The sequence below is a fragment of the Triturus cristatus genome, chromosome 6 (genome assembly GCF_964204655.1).
Source record: "Triturus cristatus chromosome 6, aTriCri1.1, whole genome shotgun sequence".
Classification (NCBI taxonomy): domain Eukaryota; kingdom Metazoa; phylum Chordata; class Amphibia; order Caudata; family Salamandridae; genus Triturus; species Triturus cristatus.
In genome coordinates, this window is record NC_140589.1 from 1,329,153,363 (window position 1) to 1,329,175,055 (window position 21,693).

At 45.4% G+C, this 21,693-nt stretch overlaps 2 protein-coding genes across 4 annotated transcripts in view; one reads left to right on the forward strand and one right to left on the reverse strand.

Annotated features, from left to right (window-relative positions):
• Window positions 1–3,897, reverse strand: part of GINS1 (GINS complex subunit 1) — a 278,493-nt gene extending 274,596 nt beyond the window's left edge. Inside the window, exon 1 of one of the 2 annotated variants that reach the window (XM_085612334.1) lies at window positions 3,495–3,897. In XM_085612334.1, coding sequence (XP_085468460.1) covers window positions 3,495–3,569 — 75 coding nt within the window. In that variant the 5' untranslated portion in view covers window positions 3,570–3,897. The remainder of the gene's footprint in view (window positions 1–3,494) is intronic. The other variant, XM_085612335.1, reaches the window with a different exon arrangement.
• Window positions 3,629–21,693, forward strand: part of ABHD12 (abhydrolase domain containing 12, lysophospholipase) — a 487,344-nt gene continuing 469,279 nt past the window's right edge. Inside the window, exons 1-2 of one of the 2 annotated variants that reach the window (XM_085612333.1) lie at window positions 3,629–3,766; window positions 14,364–14,547. In XM_085612333.1, the coding sequence (XP_085468459.1) occupies window positions 14,366–14,547 (182 nt within the window). In that variant the 5' untranslated portion in view covers window positions 3,629–3,766; window positions 14,364–14,365. Of the gene's footprint in view, window positions 3,767–14,230; window positions 14,548–21,693 lie in introns of those variants that run through there. The other variant, XM_085612332.1, reaches the window with a different exon arrangement.

Genomic DNA, 21,693 nt, shown 5'->3' on the forward strand with positions numbered 1-21,693 from the left:
CCATGCCACAAAATTCCACTACACATAATACCACTCTGCTACATAATTCCACTCCAAACCATATAAGTAAACTCCACACAACTCAACTCCAGATAATTCCAGTACACATAATTATACTCCAACCTTACATTTCACGCCATATTTATACTCCACATACATCCACTCAATTCGAAAACACATTACAATCAACAAAGTAAATTCAACTTTGAAACATGCCACAAAATTCCACACCATGCCACATAATACCACTTCAAACCATGCCAAATAATTCTAAACAACACCACAAAATTCTACACCACACAGCATATTTACACTCCACATACCACACAGTGCCACATAAGTACACTCAACTCAATACCACATAAATACACCCCACATAAACCCACTCTATGCCACATACCAACAATCCACATAAAAGCACTCCACATCATGTCACATAATTACAATCAGCATAATTTCACTCAATGCCACAGTTCCACCCCACACAATTCAACTACACACTACATAATTCCACAAACCACATAATTCAACTCCACAACACACCACATACCTCCAATCCACACCACAGAAGTCCACATCATACCACAAAATGTACCAGCACACCACATAATTCAACTCCACAACACAGAATACTATCCCACATAATTACCTCCATGGCACACAATTCCACTCTACATAACTCCAGTACACAATACCATATCATTACTGTCCACATAATTCCACAGCACACCATGCCACATAATTTCACTATACAACTTCACACTACAAAATTCCACAGCACATAATTAAACAACAAATATTTCCAATCCAACCCACATAATTTCACACCACACACATACATCTACTCCATAACAAATGTGTAAAAGACAATGTCATTTACAACGCCAATAGCTCTCAGATTGCCCAGATCTATTGGCTGTCTAGTTTTTACATTGTGAACGGGTATTCCAGTTATTCCGCTTTATCAATGCCACTACCATTTGAGCTCTTGATGAACCATCCCCATTTTGCCAGCCAAATATAAATCCCCCATAATTGTATTAATCGCAGTGGATGCTCCACAGTGGTTCCCAAACTGGGGTCCGGGGACCCCTGGGGGTCCCCGAAGCCTCCTCAGGAGGTCCGCGACTACTTTGAAAATCGAATAATATTAACAGATCAATAAAGTGTAGCTATATAAAGAGGCTAAATGTACAATTGACCATTTTAAAACATACTGTAAATGTGAAGTAATTTGAAACTGGAGGCTAAAAATTAAATTAGTATCCTCAGATTGATTTGCGGGAGCAGTGCAACGCATCAAACTGAATATAGTATGGATGATGAGCGGCCTCAATTGAATTTAGAAAAGCTCGAACCATTCTATTAAAATTACATTTTGATTTCTTCTTTATATGTTTTCTAATTAAATAAAGTGTTATTCATGTATTTTTTGATGAATGCTTTTTTGTATTTGTGTATTGTTTTGTGGTTCAAATCAACATTGCTTAGGCCGGGGTCCCCAACTTCCAGTAATGACTCGAGGGGGTCCCTGGAATCGAATAATGTTTCAGTTGGGGTCCCCGGCTCCCAGTAATGATTAAGTGGGGGTCCCCAGAAGTCAAAAGTTTGGGAACCCATTAACTGGATTCATGTCTACTTCTCTGTGTTTGTGGGAGAACATTAATGTGCTCATTGAGAAACCATCCCACAAACATATTTGAGTTTCTTAGAATCATTTGTTTATTATGTGACTTATCTTGCTTTTAATAAGAAAAGACACTTTGCAATAGGGCTTCAGAGCTTTCTTTTATGCGTGTTAGACAGGAAGACCAGACACAGGATGCACTTTTTAGGTCTCGCCTGAGTCAGCGCTTTAGCGCTGCTCTGGCGAGAGCTTTAGTAAATGGGGGATTTGGAAGTGCAAACCAGTACTTTCAGGCCTCCAAATATAGTGCATGTGCGCCGGGCGAGCGCACCATTTGGCAGCCTGCGTGATCATTTTGCGGCCGCTTTGATGTTCTCAGTGAGCCGCGCGGCCACTGAGAACATCAAAGCAGCCGCGAAAGTGCTCACCATTTGCCAGCCTGCGTGCCTCTCTCCCCTACCCCCTCCCTTAGCCCACTTCCTGCTTGTTTTAAGCTACATAAACATGCTGCTTGGACTCTGCTGCAGTTTGTGCCCCGTTATGTCATAGAGCAAAACTTTGTCTCATTTAAGTGCCTTTGCAAATGTATAGTAAATCTGGGCATGATTTGTTTATATCGTAAATTGTAGAAGCACTTTCACCCATGTCTTCTTCCATCGAAGAACAGACGCCTTGCTTTGAGCAAGTCACATGAAATGCACATTTATTTTCAAAACTCAGGGTTATTAACAAGCCCCTTAAACCGCAAGTGTTACTTTTTATGTGATGAAAAGTGACGGGGCTTGTAAATAAGCTGTCACCTGGTACAGCAGAAACCTCCAAAATGAGCAGCCACACTTTCCTGAAGGGCCCCTCATGTTTGAGAGGCGTGCTGGGATTTGAATACATGATATACGGCACAGTGCAGGGCCCCTCTGAATCATGGCTTTGGTCTAATTCTGTGCAGGCCTCCCTGGTTCAAGGGCTGCTTCTGAATGTCTTTTCTTTGTGTGCCTAAATACAGCATATCACATCACCTCCCCATTCAGGGCGCTTCTAAGACGGTCGCCACAGAGCCCTACCTGAGCAGCAAATGCAATTAAGGCCGTCCGAAGCAGCCTTTTGGCAGACGAGCTACCGAGATGACAGCTGCAGCACAGAGAGCATATGCGGAGGGCTGAGCGCACTGCAATGGGAATCGGTCGTTTTACAAAACAAGCATTGGCATAGCCAATAGGTCTCGCTTTGGGGACCTTATATGTGTTTAGCCATGCAACAGTTGCATAACTAAATACTTATAAGGTCCCAAAAGCGAGACCTATTGGCTATGCCAATGCTTGTTACCATCTTATTAGCATCTGATGTTCGTGGAACTGGTGGACACGCAAACAGTGTCCACCAGACCTCGAAGCTCCAGCAGTGCTGAATGTCTCAGGGGGAATCTGCCTAGAAATTATAGACATGAGTAAATGCTGTTTGCATGCATCAGCACATTAAAAGCACACCTGGTGACTGCAAATATAGTGTTTTCATACTGGCTCAAAGGATACCTCCGACCCTATAAGTGGTAGCCCCACCACTGTGGCTTGAACTACTAACATTCCCACCCACCCAAGCTCAATTCATGAGCAAATAAACCACTCTCCAATTATGTCAATTAACAGGGATGCATCTTATGCTCAACTTCTTAGTAGACACGGATACCACAGCAATGTACGATAGGGGGCTTAACTCAAAGCGTTCCCCCTGCATGCCTTTGTTTTGAGATACGTCACGGCACAAAGTGTGGTAGAACGACGTCATGACGCGCGCCAGACCTCCCAGAGATGTGCTTGTGACGGAGGCGCGTGCTACGAGGGTGAGACGTCAAGCTGGCGCGCGCACTCACATTAAAGGCTGGCAGCTGCCCGTCCGAGGCACGCTGCAACTCCCGGATCAGCTCGATCGCCTTTTCACAGAACATCTTGGGACCGGGACGTTCACAACGGCGCACAGCGGGGCAACAATCCAAAGGAGAACGTATGACGCGCCAAATACACCACAGCCAATCGGACGGCAATGGGTCACAATTCGGCCCCGCCTTATTCCGGAAGTAAGCTTAAGATGGTTGGGCGCAGTTTCAACGTCTTCCTTCTGGCAACATTGCTCAAAGATCTTCGCGTGAGTACCTAGTCTGAGAGGGAGGTGGCGCAGTGTTGTTCCCTGGGCAGTAGTATAACCGCAGTTTGTGATCCGAACTCCGTTCCTTATCACTACGCGCTGCCTGGTACCCGTGTGATCGTAAACCCTCCTAGCAGTACTAGTGGCATAACGAAACTTCCTGCAAAGTACATAGAGGAGGGCTCCCTCCGGCCCACCACCTACCACTTTTGCTGAGGAGGGCCAATGGAGCTCAACCTCCCCCCCCCCCCTCCCCATTTGAAACCGCACTTGCAGAGGAGAGAACATGCAAATCGAACCAAACCTTAATGTTAAAGTTGAAACATTGAAACCCAAAAGAGTAAGTTGAGTAAATTGTGATCCCGACATTCAGAGACATATGTGAAGCAACAATCACCAAATCAATGCAATGATAAAATGTAACTTTAAGCTAAAAGGCATGGTTACACGTGTTGGAATTTCGAATAAATGTTGAAACATACATGAAATTATATATGAGAACAAAAATGTCCTGGTTAATCTAAACATTAATGTGCATGTTAATAAATCTCTAACACTCCACAATGAAACATTGCAGAAGTACAGTTGAATACTCCATTTTCATTTATGTCGTTAGGGCACATTGAACATATAGAATGAGAAATGTACGAGTATATTACGTGTCTGTGACGTGTAAGGGTAGAGTTTCAGTTTGGACCCATCCTTATGCAAATCAGTCTTGATCTTGTTCCAGCAAGAACAGTCGAGCTCAAACCGCCAGGCCGGCTCCTGAACCGGAACACAAGCAGCCCAAGACCAGTATTTGCCCTCATTGAGCTCTTCGGTCAGCTATAAGTTGGTTCCAGTGGCACATCCGGGGCACTTAGGGCTAGAAAGCAAAATACACACTATTATGCCCAGACATAAGTCCCGTGCTCTCCATGCCACTGGAGCCAAGTTATCCTGGCTGATGAGGGGTGAAACCCCGAAACCGGTCCTAGGATGATTGTTTCCAGTCCAGGGAGGACCTGGCCTGGCAGTTTGGGCTGGACTGTTCCCATTGGGTGCAGGATCAAGACTGATTTGCATATTACTTGGTTCAAATTGGAAAGGCAAGGGGAGCAAAAAAATTATGGATTTAGGCCCAGATCTCTGTACTGAGGTGAATGTATGACATTGTTCTGCATTCTGTCCATCAATTGTTCTTTTTGCATTTGTCACCCCGAGTGGGACGGGTATGCCCAGACGTGGGTCTCGTGCTCTCCATGCCACTGGAGTCAAGCTATCCTGGCTGATGAGGATTGAAACCCTGAAACCGGTCCTAGGATGCTTGTTGCCAGTCCAGGGAGGACCTGGCCTGGCAGTTCCGGTTGGACTGTTCCCATTGGGCACAGGGTCAAGACCAATTTGCATACGGTTGGGTTCAAACTGCAACGGCATGGGGAGCAAAAAAACAATGGATTTAGGTCCAGATCTCTGTACTGGGGTGAATATATGTTATTGTTCTGCATTCTGTCCATCAATTGTTCTTTTTGCGCACAAGACTAGAAGGCTGGTACCGGGAACACAGAGCCTAAATGAGGGATTTTCCAGTGCTTGGAATCATACCTCCCACACTGTTAAAGGTGTGAGGGTATGATTCCAACATGTTCGATACCAAACATGATAGGATTTGTTGCAGCCGTTTTCGAGATGGTCATCGCGCGATTACGCGGTCCCCTCTATGCAGTATAGGGCTGCTTCACTGACAACCCGGGAGAATGCACTATATAGGCTGCAGACGTGTCCTGCTCATACAGGGGCACCCTCTCACTTAGAACCAAGCACCCTGCCTTCAGGATTGTAAAGGCCTGCTATAGGGGTGACTTATAGTTGTTAAGTGCAGTGACCCTTAGATATAGTAAACCTATATCTTTAGTAAGTGGTGTATGCACCAACTTACACAGGCTGGAATGGCAGGCCTGTACTTTCCAGGCTCCGGTTACGCCAGGTATGGCTGTCACAACCGACTTGAGCAGAAGCTAGGAGGGCCTCCCTATCAATTATTAACAGACGTGATACAGTCAAGATATAACCCCTCCGCCCATAACATTCCTCCCGTCAGGAAGGACAGAGGATAACGAAACAAACTGCCCCTGCCCGGTCCGTAACCACCCATCTTAGGAAGACCTCCAGCCAAGCCAAAACACCGGCAGGCAGCACCAAAAAGTGCAGACAGACTCACGTGCAGAACGCACAGCCAATAGCACTTTAGAATTCTGTGTAGCGCACTAGGATTGGGTGAGGTGCCCCCCGATCCTCCAATCTGAGGTCATTTTACAGATTTGCGGAGCCTCCCGCTCCAATTCCAAACCGACTCATAGAATATGTTCCGCCTAGAGATTAACGACTCGGAAGTTCTAAAGTTATGGCCAAATGAATCCGTTAAAACATCAACAGCAGCTGTAAAGCTGAACTCCGTGTGAGTAGCGAACATGTGTTCACTTGAAGAATGAGGACATTGGAGATAGAAGAAGTTTGAGTGCGTTAAAGTGAAAGCATTCGGGCAGTTTAAAAGCATGTTATGTTAAATCGTTCACGAGATGCTACAGTCCCAACCAAGCATCTTTTAGTATTGTAGTACTGTTTACTTACAGTTAACTCGTGCACCCCTACGAAGAGCAGGGGTAGAGGACACCATGAACACCGCCGCCTTTCTCCGAGGCGAAGCAGAAATGCCTCGGAGAAACGCAGCGGCGGTTTCAGATTCGGGGGCGTGTTTCTTTTTCTCTCCTCTTGCCATTGGCAGGAGGAGAGAAAAACACGCCTAAAAAAGGGCGTTGCTAAAAAGTGGAAAGAACAGCCTGAAACACGCCCCCGAATCTGAAAAAGACGGAGCCTATTTGGAGGGACGGCTCTCTCCTCCAATGGCTGGCCTCCGTTTAGCAAGCCAGCCAATGGAGGAGAAGCAAAAAGAGAGGCGGGCTAAATAGCCACTCTAGGAAACATTAAATCTCCGACTTCCGGTTCTGCCTTCGGCAGACCGGTAGTCCTCGACCTAAAAACAGTATCACATCAAGCAAAAAGTGGGGGTAACCATGAGAAGCAGATCCAACATTCACCCCCAGTCAAGAGATCTGGGTTAAATCCATCGTTATTTTGCTCACCATGCCAACCCAGTTTAGATTCAGCCATATGCAAATCAGTCTTGACCCTGTGCCTCATGGGAACAGTCCAGCCCAAACTGCCAAACTTAGTCTTTTATCAACATAATCAGAACAAAATGGTGGAGCTCAAACTGCCCACTGTTCTTTGGGCAAGGGAACACATTTCTTTCTTATCTCTTTCTAACCACCTTTCATTGGGCTATTTAACATTGGATGAATTCAAGCTTCAATAAATGTCTACAACTGTTGCAAGCTAAGGGGCTCAAGGGTAGAGAAAATCCCTGTCGAAGCCCTTATTGGCCTTCCCGAGGAAGAATCCAATAGTACTTCTACATTTTTCCATGATGTTGTCAAACAAGTTGGAGATCATATCCTGAAAGGTCCCCATGACACAGAGCCAGCTTATGGTTCAAGCCTAGTGGTAGGGATTAGGGATGTGTAAAGACAGAAATTTTGAAACATTTTATAGCAGGGGTCTCCAACCTTTTCTGTAATGAGAGGAACTTCTTATCAATGAAAAACGTTGCGAGCTACTAAAGGCTAAGTAAGCAACTCGCGTATTGCTACTGGATACCCCCTCACCCAGCTTCATTGACTTTAAACCTAATGTCCATGGAGCCAGATACGTTTGAACAAAATACTATAGGGGTATTATGATAGGGCTGCCATGTATATCGGTGAGTGCATGGTCTGTGGGGATGTATGAACATGTGTGTGAATGAATGAGGTGTATGGGTGACTGAGAGCCGGTGTCATATGTATTTGTGGCACAGGACATACCCAAATGAAGTGCACGTTTTTTCTATTTTTCAAAAAAGGTCGATGGGCAAGGTGAGTCTGTTAGCACCAAAATCCAGTCTGGGGTGCACAGAGCAATGTCATGGAGATCGATAGATTACCATACCTTTTCTAGTTTACCAGATCTTCAGACCTTGACACATATGTGGATTTCTTCTTGGAATTTTCCCACATAGATAAAGCCCTTCATCTGACAAACACTGCTAATGTTGAGGTGCAAGTGGCTAATCCCCAATTAATCTTTTCAACTTTTCTTTAAATAATGTTGACTCAAAATCCCGGCCCTTGTAAACATGGATTTGGCTGATATATCAAATTTGCAATATTTTGCATTCTTCGTCGCAAAACTTAATGTCCATGTTTGTTGCTTCTCCCCAGCAAAAGTGACTCGAAAACTATCACACTAAGCACCTTCCATGAAGGGTGAGGGCCCGTTGATGAAAATAATTTAGATCACACGCTCCTATACACTCTTAAGATGCTATGATTTCTTAAAAGGGGATAATCTTTTACACTTACTCAGACATTTCAACAGACTCAATTCAGTCAACTCCAAAGATACAGACTCAGTTGAATTAGTTCCCCCTCTTTGATGTGGCAAAAGGGAGTTAACAAGGATTGGTTGAAAGAAAAAAGACTGTTGCTAAATATGTTCTGTCCATTTTTTTATGCCTGGACTTTTTGCTTTTTCGCTCACCTGGTTTTAGACTTTTTACGGTGGCGGAGTCTTACTACTTGTGTCTCACCAACGGTAATCGCATGGTAAATGGACTGATTGCTGCACATGTTTACTGCCAGCATCCACCGTTTAAGATCAGGCTAATGCGACTTAGCAAGGATAAGGGACACTTGACTGGCCATACGTGAACACGTATTCACACATGTGAGGGCTTCCTGTATGAGACTACCTTCGCGTGTAGGCCTGTAACTGCGTACATGTAGCCTGGCTCAGCAGGGACTACGCAGGGTAGATATTGACCTGGGACTGGCCTTATAACACTAGTGGTACTACAACAATAGTTTGTGAACCAATTCATTCACACCAGCTCAAGTTGAAAAGTAAAAAGCGAAACAAAGAGAAATGGTATTCACAACAGTCTACATTGAAGTAAGAAAAATGATTTTCTATATTGAAAAATGAGTTACAAAGACATACAACCATATAAACACAAACCAACAAATTGTGCTCACACTGTGACACATATAAAACATACATAATATATACAGTGTAAACCGAGAAAATGGTGGCAACAGAGAGAAAAAAATACAATAGAAATTCTGTATGATGACGAGTACATCATGCAGTCAATGCTTGATCCTAATTAGCCAGAGAGTCAACGGCGTTTCGAACTTGACTATTAACAGGTCATCATCAGGACATATGGAATTAATTTTAGAGCAACCAAAAACACAGTCTGAAAATAAGAATTATAATTCCGGTCAATACATGCCTGAGTACCAAGAGCGAACTCGCGAACTCTCTCCCTCCCTCTTCCTCTCCCCCTTCCCCCTATTGGTGCATGCCCTATGAACCAGGAACTGTTTCATAATATTTGATGTGAGACACCCCTGAAAAAGACGCCTGGCTCATAGGGGTACTATCTGATGGCTGAAACGTGTAAACATAGACTCAGGGTATGTAGATTGACCATCCTGTTTTTAATCTCATGATAGAGAGACATCTGTGAAAACATTTTAGCTGATCCACATATAATCTTAGCATTGTTTTGACAGTTTAACAAAGAGAGAACATCTATTTCAGCATAAGGAACATAACTTCACTCAAACTATGGAACCTATATCTAGGAGACTGTACAACTTGTGAAGAATTATATTCTTTGATGCTTCCCAGTGCTAGATATGGAACCCACAGATGAAGCAAACCACACTAGGTAGATGATGATTCATCATCCAATGAGTACATCAATGTATAGTTATTCTGTAAGACGTATAGTTGTTTCTTCGAGGAGTTTTGTACTTCTTGTATGTTTATATCTGTTTACCGAAAGCCTAGAACAGTTCTTTAACATCTCTCACCCGCTCTTTATTGTGTTAGCTATCCGCCCTCTACCTATCCTGTATGTGTTATGTTCCCTCTGCTATTGCCACCTGTCCTTTACTTGTTCTTTGTTTTAGGGAGAGTTGTTCTACTGCTGTCCATGTTGCACCTTTATTGTGTTGTGAATTTTGGTGTAAAACCTTGCATTGCATAAAAGACTGAACGATTCACATAACCAATGCTTGCTTTAGTGCATGATGTGAGCAAACTCTTATAAAATACATTAGCAGAATTTACTTTTGGTTTACGTGTAAAACCAGCAGTTTTTTAATGATCAAGACAGCTCTGTAAACTGCTAAAACATAGCTGAAAAGTGGGTCAATATAATAGGTTACATTTTCATCCAGTTCTGGCATTTTAGCCAACAGCCCTTTGAATGCTGGAATGTTCAGCCCATAATGAAAGTGTTGAAAGCAACACCACAGTCCACCCAAAGCAACTTTCTGTTGGCTGCAGAGCTCGGAAAAGTCAATGTTATCTTATGTCCTAGTACCACCAGGGAGACTTGTGAAATGCAAAATACAACTTAGCTCCCGACTTCCTGCCTTTTTGTTCTTATAGGCAATCACAGGTTTACTGCTGGTGGTGGTGAAAGCAGATATAGCATTTCAAGTGCAAATATGAGCATTGTGGCACTATTAGGCTAACATTCCAGTCCCTTTGAAACCTGCCGTACGGTCAAGTGGTATAGAATGGAGTAAAGTGGTGTGAAGCAACGCAGAGTGGAGAAGAGTAAAATGGAGTAGAGTGTGATGGCTTTGAATATTGTGGAGTGTTATAGATTAGAGTAGTGTGGCGTGGGGTCGGGTGAATTAGAGTGTCGTGGAGTAGAATGTACCACACCATGGAGTGGCTTAAAATGGACTGGAGAGGAATAGTGTCATAGACTGGAGTAGAGTAGACTCATAGAGTAGAATATTGTAGAGTGTCATGGAATTGAGTGTAGTAGAATGTTATAGAGTGGATTTTGTAGAGCGGAGTGCCATGGAGTACAGTGCTGTGGAGTAGCGTAAGTGGACTGAAGTGGAATAGTGTGTCATAAACTGAAGTAGAGTGTTGTGGATTCGTGGAGAATGGAGTAAAGTAGTGTGGTGTGGAGTGGCATGATGTGTCATAGAGTGGAGTAGTGTAGAGTGGAGTATAGTGTCGCTGAGAGTTATGGAGTTGAGTGGAATACAGTGTCAGAGAGAAGTGGCGTGTGGTGGAGTGGAGTATCATAGGTTGGAGTGGATTGGCACAAAAGTGTTATAGAGTGCCGTAGAGTATTGTAGAGTTGAAGGGTGTAGCGTTGAGTAAAATGTCATAGAGTGGAGTGGTGTGGCTTAGAGTAGAGTGGAGTAGGGGTGTCTTATAGTGGCGTGGAGTGTCATAAGTGTCACAGGGTGTAGTGAGAGTGTCATGGAGTAGAGCGGTGTAGGGTAGAGTGGAGTATATTGTTGTAGAGTGTTGTATGCTGCGGTGGAGTGGCATAGGGTGGAATTGCGTAGTGTGGAATAGAGTGTCGTACAGAGGAGGAGCGTAGAGACACAGAGTAGTTGTGTAGATTGGAGTGACAGAGTGGTGGTGTTTAGTAGTGTCATACAGTGAAGTATGCATGGTGTGGTCGCACACTGTCATTATAGGCAACACATTTTCAATTGGAATTACCATTACATTTGCACAGACAGATAGTTTACTGAGGACACTATACTGCGCACAAACGATATGTCAAAATCTGGATCTTGATTTGACCATATAAAAATATTTGTTTCCACCACACTTCAGAATTACATAAAATGTGCTTTGTTTGTGCTTTCCTAATTATGATATATTCTGAAATATTTGCACTGTTCATTTACTGGCATTTAAAGGTTGTTGTTGGCTAGATAATGATAACATCCTACATCCTTTCCCACCACCAATACCAAGCAAGATTGTCACATATATCCTCGCACTTTGCAGTTCCAGACATTAAAGTAAACACCAAGCTCCCTCAGAAGACAGAGCCTTACATTTGAACTCTGTCTTTGCACATCAAATGTGAAAAGATAAAAACAAAATGTAAAGGTTTATTTATTGCTCATACACTTCTGAACTCCGGCATGGTCACTTTGGGGGTGCTTCAGCAACCGCCACTGCCCTGCTTCAAGCGCCTATGGCATTGGTGTGAAATTACGGAAGTTTAATTTGTGCTATTAGTAAAGGGCACTGACCAAAATAAACAAGCTTGTAGACAGAACATTGTCTTTTACAGGCATGCACGATTGATGATAAAAATGGCAAACATAAGTAGAATCAGTAAAGCAGAAAGATAGGAGAGAAGAAACCCCTTCCAAGAAATGCAGCACGTCAAGTGCCTCAAGCAAAAGAGAGAAAGAGTTCCTAGAAAGCGAGCACTCATGGTGGAATGCAAGGAGCCATTCATGTAGGTGATAAACAAGCTGTGCTCCACACGAGAGACAGACATGCTGGACAGCCTAAAACAGACGAGCAGAATTGTGAAGTTGTTTCTATGGCTATGAGCACGTCGGCGTCCTAAGCAAGCGTAGCCAGACACGTTGATGAAGGATAAATACTGCTGAACCACAGGCGAATGCATGTGCTGGACATCCTTGAATGGTAATCGCCGATATGGTATAAATAATTGTGTACACAACATAGGGATAAACGGGTTTCGTGAAAAACATACTCAAAATGGAATGATAGTTGCTGAATGTTTTACTCACTAAAAATCAAATGCTATTGTGAATAAAACTAAAATAATACCCACTAAAAATATTTAAACATCTTTACAAGAACAATGATGCTTCCAGTACATCAAAACATCTTAAGGGCCAGCAGTAAACAGCAAGCAGTGTTGTGAGGGTGCATTACCACAGGCTATCACTAGGTGTCCTGTGGAACCTCTTTTTGCCACATATGGTACTGCACCCTGCACCCTGACTAGGCAAGGGATATGGTGCAGCAGGAAGAGCTCCCGACTGGGGAGCTGGGGATCCCGGTTCAAGTCTGGTGTCTGCCAGATTGTTTAATTTACCCAGGTGTGCTATATGAATAAAAGCTAGAAATGTAAGAATTCAGTGCTTGGGGGTGGGCAAGCACTGTCCATAAGCAAAACAGCAGTGGATTCAGGAGGGTTGATGGGGGCCTGGAACAATGATGTGGGAGGGGTGAGGGGGAGGCACGGGCAAGCAGTGTTGGGAGTAAAACAGCAGTAGCCTCAGAGGAGTGGTGGGGGAGACAAGGGAAGGTAAGAGACGAAGCAGTGTCCAATGAAAAGCCAGCATTTCTAAAGAACAGGAACCAATGAAAAGATGGGAATTTTTTCGAGCCCATAGCCTAGATACACCGTGTCTTAAAGAGACAGCGCATGTGCTACCTAGGCAAGACCTAAAAAAATAGAAATCAAGCAAATGTGAGTTACAAAACACAAACCAATGATAAGCGGAATGCATTTACAAAGAAGCTTTCAGAATGTCCCCACAAAGTCTTTCACAACCATGGTGGGCTTCGACCTAATGAGAAAGAGAGGAGAGGGCAACGAGGCAGGGATTGGGGGTAAACATATTGGCTAGTACCACTTATGGTTTCCAAATCGGCTCTGTCACTGTTGGGCTCACTTTACATGGCCAATGTAGGGGCACGCTTAAACTACTGAATATGATTTTCACTTTGTTATATTTGAATTTAACCCAGACAAACACCACTTAACTGAATGTATAGTAATCGTATTATGTCAAGATCTGTTGTTTTCCTACCGAAGATGTCATTAATAAGTTTGACGACCACAGTTTTATGGGCACTGCATGTAGAAAAGGATTCATGTTATTATTCTCTTTATTGTGGGGTCTCGTTTGTTATACATGGCCAGTTTCCAGGCCTCGTTGATAATTTGCTTACGGAACTATTAAGACAAAGCGTGTCATCTTTTATTACTTCACTCTGCCTCGTAACTGTTCAGTTGCCAGAAAATACATGTATTAATCCTGTAACTTTTAATCATCAGCGCAGCTTGTTCCATTTCAAGATGTCCGCAATGGTGCCAACCTGTGGTGGTGTTTTCCCTTATTTCAGATTCGTGTGTATTCTCTCTCTATATACGTTACCTTTGGATTTACTGACTCTCCTCGTTCTGCGAGGTTGATATGGTGTATATCAAAGCAGAGAGCAAGGCTGTACTGCTGTTGCCTTTTTATGCTGTCCTCTAAGAAGCTCAAGAGCTGTGCGTGCTTGCATCTCTTCCCCCTCGGCCTGGTTAGCTGCACGCGAAAGCGTTGGGCGGAGTCTGTAACCAAGGTTTCTATGTCCTGCCCTGCCCAACGAGTGACCTATCATTGGTGTTTTGTAACAGCAAGCCAGTGCGGAACCATTGTTAGTTTTTGATTGGCTAGCGCTGACAGCGGTAGGCGTAACTTAAGTTTTGGGAATTGTGCACCGCCTTTCGGGCCGCCTCTGGCTCGTGATTGGTGGGCGGTGACAGCGGTGGGTGGGGTCTGTGTTGCAGTTTTGCTGGCCGGGTATCTTAGTGCTGAATGTCAGCTGAGGGAGCAGAACCCGCAGGTTTCCAAATGCCCCTGATCACCCTGACTTGAGCTGCCTGTCTTTTGTGTTTTTGTGTGTGTTTTGACCGGGACAGTGATGAAAAGAAGGCAGGAGCCTGCCGCCGTCACCAGCCGCCGAAGCCCCGCGGGACATGAGAGCTTCAGCCCTCTGGATAAGGACTGCCGCCTGAACCATAACCTGCGGCTGGCTGGCAGCACCAAAGGGGCCCCGGAGCATCACCATTCCGAGGGCGCGGGAGTCATGAAGAGGTTCACCAGGTGAGAGAATGGGATGGAGTAGCATACTGCCTGGTAAGGGACGCCGTCTGCTGGGGGCACCGGGAGGCTTTGCCTCGCAAGTAGCAGCCGTCTCAGATATTCTGCTTCTGTACTGCGGGCACTGCACTTGAGATAGTCTCTTAATCACAGGAGCCCCTCCTCACCGTCCAGTGCATCTTTTGGGATGGAAGGATGGGTAATGAAGCATTATTGATAGTCTAGGCTCACTCCTGCCCAGGGCCAGGGAACCTTCCGGGTGCTCTACACATTAGATTAATATAACATAGGAAAGGTGGTCTTTTGCATCTCCTCGCGCGCTGCATCCCTGGAGTGGTCCATGCATTTCTCAGGCGGCTCCCGCACCGCGCAAGGACCGCTGATCAAGGAATGATGCTTCTCATGATAGTGGTGCTAGGACCTGCGAAGCATTTCACGGCCTGTCCACGCTGCTAAGCATTATGCACTATCCAACTGCGGTACGTTTGCCTTAGATAGGCACAGTATCATTTGTGGCACTGCGTCTCTTACTGACGCATCTTCTCTGTAGGCACGACGTTTTTTGGGTATTTCAAATAACACCTTTTCACAACCGCATTATACCACATGTAGCCACCGGCATTTCTTTGACCTTTGGGTATCAGAACATTGCACCTTTTGACACCACCACCACTTGTGAGCAGTGCATTCCAGATGTGGTCTGCAGCATGCCTCCGACGGCATTACGTGGGCCTCCATGTCAGCTGTGGATTGTATCACGGAAGCACTGCACTCGAGGGCCAGGGTGGTAATGCAGTGCTGACCCAGGACGGTGGTGACCACAAGAATGCCATGGTGACTGTGTATTTTGGTGCTCAATCTGCAGCGTCAGCAGGGTGCTCTTTGTAACGAGATATAATGGAATGTCGTCGCTGGTGTCGAATCTGCACGTGATTTGCAGAGCTAGATAAACTTCCCGAAAAGGATGCCGATATTGAAAACACGGAGTACTACTTGGTTTTAATAACCGATGTAAAACGAATAGGTAATGCTATTCTTTTTGTGCTATGGCCTTTCTCAAGTAGCGTCCAAACCTGGGCCTGTATGTGGCCCTGGCTGCACAGCACAGTGGTATGCAGTAGTGTACGAGGTTGTTATGCCTCCAATATAGTTGTACGCCATCTTCTTCCCAGTTCAGTGCTATTTGTTCCTCGCAGTTACAATTGCAGCCTCTCTCGTGTAGTCAGGACATAATGATAATGTTTCTACATCTGAGCTTTAATTGAGCTATTTAAAGTATTCTGGAAGTTGTTTTCGTTTGAGTGGCAGGCCGAATACCAATGGTTTGTTCAGAATAGCCAAGCACTGGAAACATGGTGTTCTGATGACGCGCGGCTACATGGCAGCCCAACTGCCAGTGGCTTCCAGCTCCCTGTTTTTTATTTCTCGCAGTGGTGTGCAGTGTAGAGTGTTTGTGTGCTCTGCTCCATACTGTTTCTGCACTTGTTCTTACTGTGGTATTACAGTGCGATCCACCATATTGAAATATAACCATAACTGAGTTGCAATGAGTTCCCTTCCATCCCCAGGCCTGGTGCTACTGCACCAGCTGTACAAATAATATGTTGTAGCCTTCAGAAGGTGGAGGTTGCATTTTCTCTCAGCTTAGGTGCAACCCATGTAAGTCACGTGCCTTACACGTGGCTTGGGATGTGCCCAGAGCGCCCCCTGCCTTGTAATCTGCTTACACGGAATCCCCTGACAGAACGGAACATGATGTGACAGCGCCAGCATGTCATGGGTCACAACAGCCCTTGACCAGGGCGCATCATCCGTGGCCTTTAACAAGTTATTGTTTTGGTTGATTAACAAGAAACACAAGCAACGTCAGGCTAACAACCAAAGAGCCAACCCTGATTTCCAATCAGAAAAGTGTCGTTAGAGCGCGGGCAGCTCGTCTTCCAAAGACATGGCATCACCACTAATAAGATGATGGGGCTGTTGGTTTCACATATTAAAACCATGTACACGTTAACACTGCACACTTGGAAAAAAGTATGCCTGTACTGCACACCTTCAAACATTGGTATAATGCACACCTAACACATGTGCATGTGCTCATTAATACACAGGCATAATACACAGCAAACACATTGCAATACAACCCCCATCAAATACGCTGTGTTACACTGCGTACGAGTACACGGTGTGCATATGGAACATGGAACAGAGAGCAGAACTCTGCTGATTTGCACAGCACACGTGCAAAGCCGGTGTTCACAGCACACAGAGGCTCTGTGGGAGACCCGAGATACGGCACAGTGGACGCGACTATGAACCCATTGAACCTGCCAGTCCTCAGACGGGGCACATTTCGGACCTTTTTCTGTGGTTCCGAAGGTGGGGCGCCCTTAGCACATGATTTCACCAACACATTTGGGGTGTGATAGGTTCCCCAAAATTAAAATGGCTCCTCTCCATCACTTAGAAGATTTGATAATACTTACGAACATCCGCAAAATATTTGTGAAAACAATGTACAGGATATGTGAGTACCGCACTCTGCCGATAGCATTGTGTGGCTCCACCGCGACACGGCTGTTCTCTCGCTGGGGCATGGAACTGCACTCAAGACACCGGACATGAGCAGAAAACCTCGGGTCTGTACTCACACACCAGGCTCCAGCACGACACCTCAGAGCTGCACTCAGACACCCCCTCAAGCATGACACCTCGGTGCTGCATTCAGACACCCCCTCCAGCACGACACCTCAGAGCTACACTCGGACTCCTCGGCTCCAGCAGAACCCCTCTACCGCCCTAAGAGTACAGCGCAGAGAGCCGTCAGAGAGCCCAAGTGATCCAATAGCCCAAAGAGGAGAATCTGCCGGTTAGTTCCGTGCCAGGTAACAAGAGAATCTCCAGCCCGCAGTGATAGACCCCAGGCTAAATAAAGTGCAAAGGGAAAGACGCGGGTGGGATGGGGATGGGGGAGTTAAACACGCTCACCTCTCTGGAAAGGGTACAAAAGTTAAACGCGCTCACCCCTGTGGCGAGAGTACAGCTAGCAACGGAATGGCGGGCTCAGGAGAGTTGTTTAGAAAGACGGAAACACTTCCACTAGGTGTGGGTCCGGCTGCTTAAATTTTCCGGAACTGCTGCCATGACGTTTTACTAAATACGCCCTCTTGTGACAGGACATGATAGTTTCGTTTTCAGAGTTTGGCAGTTGCTAAGGCTGAACTTGCAGTCTCCTTTTTTCGTGTTCGGTTGAGCAGAAAAGAGGCGGAGTAATAACATCGCATTAGTGTTTTCATGCCAGTCCTCTGAGCATTCAAGTTTGCATGGGATTTAAATCATTTAAATAATAAAACAAGAAGTTCGGTGCAGCGGCATATAATGGAAGCAGGAGGGGCCTGATGGAGCGAGCGAGCAAGGGGGCCCGACGGGGGGAGGGAGGGAAAGTGAAAGCGCTCAATGCGAGCCTCGTGCTAAAACGCCGCGACCTGTCCTCCGTATGCGTGCACATCTAACAGTAAAAAAAGCATTCACTTTCACTTCCGATTAAAAAAAGAAGTCCGCGAGTGGTGCGCGCGCGCCACTGCGATCCACGGCCTATTGGTGTCTATTACGCTCACCAAGCGCGTAATAGACACCAATAGGCCATAGACGGAGCAATGCGCCCGCCTTTGGCCAATTGCGTGCAGTCTTGTATAAAAAGACACACGCAAAGGCCAATCACGTAGCACAAAAGGAATCGCACACGCACGAGCGTGTGCGATTCCTAGGTCAGCTTCGATTCCCCGTTTTTCACCTACTAAATGTCTCGAGCTGCGCGAGCACTTCTGCGCAGTGCACCGCTAGGCGCGAGACCAAATAGCAATTGATGGACAGAATGTAGAACAATGTCATACATTCATCCCAATAGAGATCTGGGCCTAAGTCCTTTGTTTTTTTGCTCACCATGCCATTCCAGTTTGGACCCAGCCATATGCAAATCAGTCTTGACCCTGCGCCCAATGGGAACAGTCCAGCCCGAACTGCCAGGCCAGGTCCTCCCTGGACTGGAAACAAGCATCCAAGGACCAGTTTCAGGCTTTCAGCCCTCATCAGCCAGGATAGCTTGACTTCAGTGGCATGGAAAGCACGGGACCCATGCCTGGGCATACCTGTCCCACTCGGGGTGACAAATGCAAAAAGAACAATTGATGGACAGAATGCAGAACAATGTCATACATGCACTCCAGTACAGAGATCTGGGCCTAAGTCCATTGTTTTTTTGCTCACCATGCCATTCCAGTTTGGACCCAGCCATATGCAAATCAGTCTTATTCCTGCGCCCAATGGGAACAGTCCAGCCCGAACTGCCAGGCCAGGTCCTCCCTGGACTGGAAACAAGCATCCTAGGACCGGTTTCGGGCTTTCAGCCCTCATCATCCAGGATAGCTTGACTCCAGTGGCATGGAGAGCACGGGACCAACGTCTGGGCATACGCGTCCCACTCGGGGTGACAAATGCAAAAAGAACAATTGTTATGTTATGTTACATGGCAATTTATATAAGCGCACGTTCACCTACAGGTCTCTTGACGTTGAGGAGTCTGAGCAGAAAAAGAACAGAGACAAACGGGTAGAGGATCAACTAGTTGTAGGCCAGGGTAAACAGCCAGGTTTTGATGGACAGAATGCCGAACAATGTCATACATTCACCCCAGTACAGAGATCTGGGCCTAAATCCATTGTTTTTTTGCTCACCATGCCATTGCAGTTTGGACCCAGCCATATGCAAATCAGTCTTGACCCTGTGCCCCATGGGAACAGTCTAGCCCGAACTGCCAGGCCAGGTCCTCCCTGGACTGGCAACAAGCATCCTAGGACCGGTCCCAAGATGCTTGTTTCTGGTCCAGGTAAGACCTGGCTTGGCAGTTCGGGCTGGACTGTTTCCACAAGGAACAGGGTCAAGACTGATTTGCATATGGCTGGGTCCAAACTGGGGTGGTGTGGTGAGCAAAAGAATGATGGATTAAACCCAGATCTTTGTGACTGGGGGTGAATGTTTGCATTGTCCCGCATTCCGTCCATCAATTGTTTCTTTTCCATTGGACACAGGCTGCTCGCCTACCACTCCCACGTGGACTAGCCACGGCTCTTTTCACTTGTTCTTTGTGTAACTAGCACCTGGGTTTTTCACAACCCCTAAGACTTTAGCCTGCCCCACGTCCTTACACTGAAATTTGTTTCAGCGTCATTGTATGTGTAGCTCTGCAGGGTGGTGATGGTGTACTGTGCTTCGCACTACAGTGGTGCGTTACCGTCACAGTCGTGCCGTCTGCTCTTACAGGTGCACATCCACTCTGTCGTTTGCAGTCGAATTGGCATACCTTGGGCCTGTGGCTTCACTGCGGATAGTGCCCGAGGCAGGGCACACACCGGATCCTGTCAGAGACCAGGGGCGCCGGGCTTTGCTCGCGCCCCCGCAAGCTTCCCCGTCCCACAGTTTACCTGCACAAACCAAGACCTGGGTACACATCCTTTTCCACACTACTTAAACTCTTTTCTCAAGCGTTGCTTCACGTTTTACCTTTTCCTAAGCTATTTTGATCGAGTGTGGCAAATATGAGTTTTTTAGGTGAACTTTACTTTCATTTGTAACACACGAAGACCCTCAGGCTGCGCAAAGCACACCATGTATTTTAAAATGTAAAGAAGTCTCAAACTAGGTACATTTCACAGACTAAGTGCACCTAAGTTGATCGATGATATAGTTTGATTATGCGAGTTTATAAGTATTCTGCAGGACTCGCTTCTAAACTGTTAAGCATGCATACAACTTTTAACTGCTGACTGTCAAGTGGTGTTTTTAATGGGGATATATATATTTATTACTGTTTTTCTTAAATATTAGGTAATGTGCACAATTTTAGATGGAGAATATGTACGATTGCACTATCTGTGGAATATTGTAAATGATTTTAAGTAATCGCGCAGCAAAATGATTCATTCATTCATTCTGTTAAGAATGTTTCTTTCCAAGAAGGGCAGAGCCCTGCTTCCTATGCACGTAGATCTACTCCCCACACGGTTGCTACATGTGTGGCTTTAGGTTTGAGATTGTGTTCGCTCATTTCAACCGCACATAGTCCTGATTTCACGAGCACCATCGAATATTTCCAGGGTCATGCAAATAGTGCTCTAGCATTGCAGTGCGTCTCCTTCATGCTCCTTCATTATTCATTGGACAGGCACTTAGGCGAAAAGCCCCAAGCAAACCCTTTTATATATCGGGGTTTTACTTGAGTTCATTTCTCGACTCGAGGCTTTAAAACGTGCCTGCCAGAGCAATAGGAGTGTGTAATCTCGTGCATTTTAAACCTCATTCCGAAACCTGTAGTAGTTATTTTAGCAAAATTCCAAACTATTTATGGTCAGACTCTTCACTTTTTTTTTTTTAGATCTTTGTAGTTTAAAGATGATTCAGTAAAAAGTACAGTAGTGTGTGTCAAGCAAATCTAATCCAAGATCTAGCTGTTTAAATACAAGGATACAGCTTAACACCCCATTGTGTGAAATCTATTAATGTTGGCATGTTTTTCCAGCATAAGTTGTTTTTTATTCAGTTTTACAACATATCGATGGGCATTACTTTCTATCACAGTAAACATTTCAACTGCTTTCCTATATCCCCTCCAACATCATCCATCTTTTCTCTTTCCCCTGGTCCGGACCCCCTTCTTCAAACCATGCACTGGCTCCAGAAATGTTGTCTCTTCAAGAGTGACAGCTGTTCTTGGTGCCCCATATTTGTCTTGCCCAGGACAAGTTAGCAACATTAGATCAACTCCTACCACTAGATCAAATGGGGAGCCCCCAGGATATTGACGATATGCAATATCGTGGAGCGGTGAAGTTCATTGCAGTGCTTAGCCAGGTAGTCTATTAGGATGTTTCTTTGTTCAGAAAGTAACGTTTCCTTTGTGAACTACTTTGGACATATTCTCTATCCCAGAGATCCGCCACATTTGTTGTAACAGGCCTTTCTGAAAGAAAGCATTACTGAGCCCTCATCTCACCAACGTTACTTGCTTCTCCACCAAAAGCAGATGCAATATAATTTTCCCTTTCCTGATGTGCAATGAGTAAATAGTTCTCAAAGGACACCCCAACAATACGA